Source organism: Homalodisca vitripennis, chromosome 6, assembly GCF_021130785.1.
Source record: "Homalodisca vitripennis isolate AUS2020 chromosome 6, UT_GWSS_2.1, whole genome shotgun sequence".
NCBI classification, from domain to species: domain Eukaryota; kingdom Metazoa; phylum Arthropoda; class Insecta; order Hemiptera; family Cicadellidae; genus Homalodisca; species Homalodisca vitripennis.
Window position 1 is genome coordinate 118,203,216 of NC_060212.1, and position 8,786 is coordinate 118,212,001.

Here is an 8,786-nt window from a genome sequence, read left to right on the forward strand (position 1 = left end):
AAGGCATTAAATTTTAAAGTTTCTTACAATTTATGACGTTTCATTTTCCAACCAACACAATTGTCGATGTTATAGGAACGAACTGGAGAGACAGTTCCTGGAAATGTTGCAGTTCAACATCAATGTGCCCTCCAGTGTTTACGCCAAGTACTACTTCGACCTGAGGACTCTGGCCGAGGCCAATGACTTAGCATTCCCCGGAGAGCCTCTGAGCAAGGAGCGGGCCCAGAAGTTGGAGGCCATGTCTAGACTGTGTGAGGAAGCGTTCAAGTCCAACCTCAAGAAATGGTCCAGTCTGGACAATGTCAACAATCCTCCCAACATACCGAGAAGAAGTGTGGCCATTCTCTCTTAGTACACTTGCTACCTTATATCTGTTTAGTTTGGGGAATCAATAGTTATTACAGCGTATCGATGCATGTTTTCAGGGGTTTTATGTATAGGCGTATTGTGGAATTAAATAATTGTAAATTGTTATAAAACAAATTATAATTTTTGTAACGTTTGTTTATTCTGATATTGTACTTCTAAACCGATGTAAGAGGGTCCCTTTAATTGGTGCTCAGCCTATTATTAAATTATTTTTCATGGACACTAAAAATTTATTTTGTTCTTGTAATTCAGTAGATTTCAAACAATTGATGGAGCATTATGCAATGAATTTTTGTGATATTAATTGTGGAAGAATTGCCGATTTATTGCTTTCTTATAACTCTGTGATTTCTTGCAATCATGACAATTTCTCTAATTGTATCTTTTCTTTTGCAAGATATAAACAAACAACTATATTAAAACTATAAATTTGAAAATTATTTTTGATATATTCTTAAAGTGTTACCAATTAAATAAGTTAGCAGTTGATTCCCTTTGCTAATTCTTTCTGGTTCTGTCTTTAGTTACCAAATAAATGTTTTAAAATATTTTATTTGAAAAAGATTTATATACCTTTTAGGAATTTTTGCTTTTGAAGCGGTATTCCAAATTGTTATGTGATACGTAAAATAGCATCGCATTTACACGATTGTTGCATTTTGACATTCTTCAATTCACAGTTCTCGTGTAGTTAGTTTAATGTCATTAATAAATGCCACTATATTTAGTTTACCATTGTTATTAGTTTGATAAGCAAAGTTTTGTAACCTTATTATACTATCTTTGAGTAACTACTTAGTTTTGATCACTCGTTTAGTTTTAGAGTTACAATGTTGGAAGCACTGCAGCTGTAATGTATGATTCGCCAGACTAACTCCAGGCTGCTGTATTGTATATATACTGTATAAAGTAAAGGCTCGTGGAAGGGATGCTCCTATCATAATTGTGCTTCCCTCTCCTCAGGTGCTAATCTCTCTGTATATTTATCACCTGGTTTCTAGTTATTATTGGGGTGGACAATTCCGATTCTTGATTCTTACCAGATATGCAATGGGGAAGTACAAATGAAGTATGCACTATTGGCAATTAAATGTACAAATACAATTTCACTATAAATTAAATAATTCAATATTATTGAATGTTCTAATAAAATATTAAACTTATTTATAAATTTACCAACAAAATATAAAAATTACTGATAAAATGGTATTTTATCAATTCTACCAGATTAACGGTTATTATTATTTGTAAAAACCAGAATTAGAGCCAAGTCAAGAACAAGAATCGGAACAGAATATGCAACCAGCCCATTCCTAATGTTTTGCATTGTAATTAAAAAGCTTATTATGCCAACATTCTCATTTAATTTGTCATAATTTTAACAAGCAATAATTAATTATTTACTGCTTTTCTGTCCACAAACGTTAGCAAATGTAAGTTGCAAAAAGTCAATATTTATACTACTTGGTTTCATCATTCGAATGTATACACCAATTTCGTACTGATCGTGACAGAAATTGCAATAAATAATTTTTGTTGTAAAAATTGTATAGTTATAATGTGTACGCTGAAGCAGCTAAGCAAATGTTTATTAATATTCTTATAAATAATTATTTAGAAAATAATATATTATCATATTATCGGGTTGTGATAAACACTATTGTGACGATGCCAAGTTTGTGATGTAACCAACTTTAGCGGTTGTCAAAGATGCTCAAAGCTGGCCATTTTCTATTAATATAATAATATCGTAATCTTTCTAGGTGAAGATCTGTTACTAAAGTGTAATTTATTATTCACTCAGTCTGTGAAGTTTTTACATCACCATCGGTAGATTAAGTGTAAATTGTAAGCCAGAAATGTTAAATTATATATATTTGGTATCAAACTTAACGACGGATGTTTTTAAAATAGGCCTAGTCAGGAATACCAAAGGGAAGTGGTGGTAGAGTAATACTCATATGTGCCTTTCGTCGTGTGTCTAGTCCACACAGGCAGGCTATGCTCTCTGTGCTTACCAACTGTCCTCATTGAATATTTTGGTTTTAGTGGTAATTTGTGATTGATTTATTATTCTGATATAAAACAAACTAGCTCTAGATCATGATTGATCGGATAAAACATCTCATAAGTTTGATTACTATCTTAAACAAATAATTTTGCAAAACTGTGTAATGACACAATATACTGACCTTTTGTATATTTGTAAACTTGTAATTTGAAAATAGCTTCGCATAAGGTTTTTGTGAAATTTAAATTAAACTGTTATAGATTATAATTTAATATCTGCCATACTTTCTGTAAAGCTCATCAATAACTGAATAAAGCCAAATTTGTGAACATATTTCAAGAATTATATCATAATTGTAGTAAGTAACATAGTAATATTTTGTACAGTACTGTATTTTGTACTGTTCAGCATCTAAATTTGTATGGACATTGGAATGTCCTACTGGTTTATGTAGAGATTATGCAATGACTAGTCACTCAGCCTTGACTGACTCGAAGATACAAGTGAAATGACGTTCACTATGCTAATCTCCACAGTATTTGTTGTCTTATCAAGTAGTAAATATCAAATCTAGTTTACTGTTATGTCATTATCTTATTTCCTATTTCATTTATTTACACCCAATTGTAATTTATGCTAGTGTATTTAAAATGTTCAAAATGTGTTTCATTTTACAAACACCAGGTAAAAATGTACCATATTTAACAGGTAAATTAGTGCATGTTAGCCACAAAGACTCATGAATCAGTAATTTGATTGTTGATAATTAAGTACCAAAACCTAAGGTCTAATTGCTTATTATCAATGGACATTGGTTATTCAATTTTTCCCCGAGTTATTTTGCATATCATTAGTGGCTTCTTAATTTTAAATCTATGAAAGGTTATTTTATGGCAGATATAATTGTGAGTGCTAAATCAGAGTACAAAATAATGAAGATTTTATATCTGTAACACACTTTAATAGACGGATTTTTAATACTGAATATATTTTGAATATAATTATTGTTTCTTAACTTAACAAAGCTCAATGATAAGTAAAGTGTATATTCCCATCTTCTTCTATCCTTCTGAGTAAACAAAGTGCAAGAGAGTGAGAGCACAATGGTAAAATTCTGCCAAAATTCTTCTAAAGGATGTGTTTTTGAATCTATCACAGCACATTCTTTGATCCTGTACATAAATTCGTAGCAATGTAGTATATCTTTGTAAATATCAAGATATAGACTCACTTTTGTTATTACACACTCACTAATACGTTATTTTTTCATTTCAAATGTTTATTTTCTATAGAACTTAGTGTTGTGTACGTATAAAGTTATTTTTATTATACTGTAAATTTTATCATCAAGAATGAAATTCAGGTTTTAATATAAATACGTTAAGGTTTATTCTCATCTTTAAAAATCAACTCTTTCAATTATTGAATGGGTGGTGTGTGACGTCTCCAACTTGTGGATAAAAATAAGCCATTCCTGATTATTCTCAGTTTGCTCCATTTAATGTCACAAAAATCATGTGCTTTTCAGAATAATAGTAACAATAATATACTCAAATTTCTAGTTAGTTTTGGCCAATTTACTTATTTTACAAAGCCTATACTTATATCTTAATTGGTATGGGCTTTAATAAAAAAAACAAAACATAGTACCTAACAATAAATTCTTACGCTATATTGGAGTTGTTCAGTATTCATTATCAGTAAGTGATCAGAAAATACAAGTTGAGTGGAGTGAAATCGGGGAATTAAATTTTGTTGAATAAAAAAAATATCAGTTTAGTGTTTGATTATTTTCCATGTAATCTGTATAAGGTAATACAAACAAAAATGTTCAATAAAATGTATATGGCGTCATTTCAGCTTGTGGTACCACTTGTTCATTATTAGAATACTCCTGTTCATAGCTATCTCTACATATTTTATAAAAACAGGCTTTGTTAATATGCACCAGTTGCAATGTGTCGAATTGATGCAAACAGTTTTTTCACATTTCGTTATGTTATGAACCGTATATTCAGTCGCCATTCCTCTCCCTTGCCTTCACTTCTTTCGATGTAAGTTGTATCTGCATGCTCATAAAGCGTGTTTCACTAATCGTATTATATAAATACAGAATAATGTGGCCTCCTGAAAAAAAATTATTATCTGAATATATTGAAAGGTACACAGAAAAATGTCTTAAATTTTTGGATAAAATCAAGACAATCGGTTATTAATCATTCAAGTATTTTTTTTTTTTATGTGATAATCTTCAATAAGTTGGTGGAATATTGAATGAGTCTTACGCCCCTTCATCCTTTTATCAATAATAATCTAGGGTGAGTTAGGTTAAGAGATTGGCGTAGAGAAGCGTTGAAGTACGAAGCAGCAAAGTGCATGTGTGACTGAGACAATAATGTGTCACCCCCCTCAGATGTTGTTTGTTTAAGCTTTAGATTCAGATTTTGTTTTTGCTGTTATTAAAATATTTCTTGTAGACAATGTCGGAATCGTAAGTAATTAAAAAAAAAACAAAAACAATCTTAATCAAATATGCCTACTACTTAAAATATTTCTATGCACAGATATGTTGATGGGTTCAAAAGATTGGTTTTCAGCTTGACTTTTTTAAGATTTGCAGCTTTATGGCAAAAAAGCATGAACATGTAGGCTAATATCCAACATTAGTTATTAACTCTTGCCATACACATTTCCTGTTTCTTTATTCAGCACATAGCCTGTACACTAATCCACGTTTTATATAGGACATTTTGAAATATCCTCACTTTTTTATATTCCCCATTTGTCAAGAATTGTTATGGCCTACATTGTATTCAATGACATATTTTTATTGTATCTGACAGATTTAAGTACAAGAACTTTTAGGTGCAAATTATGAAATGTAATTGTTTGTAGAATTGATGGGGCGTTGTGGTCTAAGGTGACTTTGGGTCTGAATTAGAGATATCACAGGTTCAAATCCTGTTTGTGACTGTTGCATTTTTTTCGGTACTGTTGACCTTGTACTGTATAGACTCTTCTTTTTTGTTTGATAAGATCCTTGCACAGGCCAGTGGCCAATGAGGGTTGACAGAATAATGCTGAAAAGGGACCTGCTTCTTCTTAAAAAAACTTAAATAAATAACTAAAATTGATCCACAACCCAACAACCCATTGGATTAATAAATAAATAGTACTTTTTACATTCCAAATTGCTTCATACCTTTTTTTCAGGTTCGGAGCAGGCAATTTGCTTTGAAAATAAAACCGATACAACTAAAGCATATATGGCTGATTTTAATCAAATGTTTTGAACGATCAAGCTAAATATATAGGCTTGAAATAATTCCAAAAAACATTTGAGACTAATGCTTTATGTGGGAGTGCAACTTTTTATATTGATTTAGATTTGCAAAACATTAAGCAATTGAGTTTATTAGCAAGTATTTTATATCAACTAAATACGTTCAATTACCCAGAAGAGTTTACTTTTGGCTGGTTATACCTTCCAGTTGAATCCACACTGGACGCAGCAAAAACCAATGTGTCACTTAAATTTGGGCAAACTTGTGGATGTCCAGGAGCGGCACATCACTAACTGCAAATGTTGAGATTCTGGGGTACAAGGGTAATTCGATAGGTCTAGTCTACTGCGGGAGATGACTGTTGGAGATGGTAGGGTTCGTTTCCTAAGAGTCAAAATTTTTTGCCATTGTAGACATAAGTGTGTGCCACCCCCTGTCTGCTTTGACTGGAGATGCTGGTTCAGAGCTGCTTCTCCTTCTGCCTAGAGGACCTGACAAGATTAGTGCCCTAATTCTTCCTCATGGAACTCGACAGGAGGCGGCCCCTACTCCTAACCTTACTCATCCAGAATATCCAGTCACTCCAAAAGCAGCGCAAAGGTCCTTATAGGACTAAGTGCAATTTTTAAGCTTCTTGTCCTGAGAGAAAAAAAATCCATATATTTAAAGAGAAACACAATTTTTTGTTGATAAATAAGCCATTTATAACGTGGACACTACTCACATTAGAAAAGATTAGGGTTGGTTTAGTCTTTGTAAAACTATAGAAATCTAGGCAGTATTAATTTGTGTGTGTGTCACAGAAATATGTTAGGACAATGTTTAATGCATTTTTGGGGAATGTCAGAGCATAAGGTGAATAATATGTTTTTTACAAATATAAACCACTGCCACTGTGACATTCAAATTTTTATTTTTAATTACACAAGGTAATAATATCATTTAATTAAAATGTTACTTTAAAAAATGGATGTGAAATTTATCAATAAACCCATGATTGATTACATAAGTCTTGGTACAAAACTAATTGGGTAAAAGCAAATTCCGATGTTTATGTTCCTTTGTAGGGTTCTGGTTCCCGCTGTGCCAAATTCAGCCATGAGAAGTTTGGTTTTGTCCTTGGTTGCTATTTGTCCATTCTCACCATGTATTTACCCAGATGTAAAATGTAGAAGTTTTATCAAGTGCACAATAATAAAAATAAGAATAATTTATTCCATTGATCTGTTTACAGGAATAGAACAAGTCATTTTAAAATGTACAATGCATAAGAGCTAGAAATAATTACATTAACACAAAAGTGTTGTAAAAGGTCCACATGAAATTAAAAGTAATGTAGCGACAAACAAAAAGTAATTATAGTTAGTTACAAATTAAAATCTAACATTAATATGACAATTCATGAATTCCTCGATGCTGTAAAAAGGACTTTTCACTAGTCAATCATATAACATTGTTTTTTTTTAAGAAACAAGTCTCGCATCAGGCTTATTAAAAAAATGTATAAAATTTAATTTAAACAAGCTCTTAGTTTTAGCTGGTCTGTGAGGCAATATATCAATCTTTTTCCTTCCCCCAGTGTTGTAAAAGTAAAGTAAAGATGTATTATTTTATCAGGCGAAGTTAGGGCTAAAAAACCTCTCTAACACAACCTGGAGACCAGTGGCTTAAAGGTGACTTCCAAACCACCACTAATGGCCGGGCAGGCGGGCTGCTTGCAAGGACAGGATCGCTCAGCGGTCACCCATCCAAGCAGCATCCACGCTCGATGTTCCTTGACCCGGTTATCTTGCGATAACTGTTATACCCGCTATTTTTTATTGATGGATTTGCTGTCTTTGACGAAAAAGATCCAAATTATATTTTGTATACAATAAATCTTGAAAAATAGGATATCTCTTGACTCAAAAATGTTATTTTACCTTCTAATATATGTTTACATATATTAAAACAAACATCCTGTATGTAGAGCCAAAAGCCAATCGTAAATTAATTTTGTTGCGGATTATTACTTGATAATACCTAAGGTTTGTTTATTTCTGTTTGAAATTCAGCGTCTTGTAAGTCACATTAAAGTAGATTGGTTATACTTATTCACTTACAATTTTTTGAAGCTTGTTATTAACCCTTTCCGGATGAAACATGGGCATTGCACATATGGCATAATGTTCATATAACACCAGCTATGCAATCCAGTTGAATATAGCAGCAAGTGCGAGTGTCTTAGGTGAGCTATCTGCACATGAAATATATCGTTAGGATGGCTGTCCGGTCTATAGTGCTACTCTTGGACACAGGAGTTAGCCCTGGAGTCACGAGTTCAATTCCCCCATTTGACATTAACGATTTTTGTGGTCTGGTGTACATTTAAGACAGTCACTGGTCTGTGGTAAAGCCGGTGGGAGGGCCCACCATAAATTAATGGTTGTTGGTGTGGGTGGAAGTTGACGGGATCAGTGATTTTCTTATATAAGTGTACCAGATCCAAAACACGCGTTTTGAATTTTTGTCATCACTATTAAAAAAAAAACAAGTTATTTACGTTTATTTTATACTCTACGGGGCATTTATTATTGAATCATGACCATAATAATAGTTTTTAAGAATTAAAAAACCATTTATACTACTTAAACACTACGTAACGCGTGAAAAGGGTTAACTGAATGTTTAAATACAACCAGAAAAAGAAATTAGCACTTTTTAATTAGGCCCGAAAGGGTTAAAATTATTTTTACACAGTGTGTTTGATATGAGTTTTGTAACTTGGATTTACCGCACAAACTGCAAACTAGTTCGTGCTTTATTCAGCTTGCCTATATAAATATCTCTTGATTTTACACTTAGTTTTTTTTTTTTCTAGCTATTTATCACTTTGTTACTCTTGAGTTTATTAGTGAGAATGGCCTCTATGAATTAGATACATATGGATCTTAGCAACATTTCTTGAAAGTTCTCTTCCATTTCTCATGGAATACTAAGAATCACTCCAGCTAAGTATGTATAATACCATTGTAAATTAACATGTACATTGTTTAATGTATGGTAAATAATTTAGGTAAATCATGATAAATCATTGACTGTTACTCATGTATGTTTTAAATACATTTGGTATGTATCTC

General features: G+C 32.1%; 1 protein-coding gene across 1 annotated transcript in view; it reads left to right on the plus strand.

The window, feature by feature from the left end:
- Positions 1–8,786, plus strand: part of LOC124364810 (cyclin-Y) — a 31,695-nt gene extending 22,909 nt beyond the window's left edge. Inside the window, exon 6 of the mRNA XM_046820583.1 lies at positions 76–8,786. Within this exon, the coding sequence (XP_046676539.1) occupies positions 76–355 (280 nt within the window). The 3' untranslated portion in view covers positions 356–8,786. The remainder of the gene's footprint in view (positions 1–75) is intronic.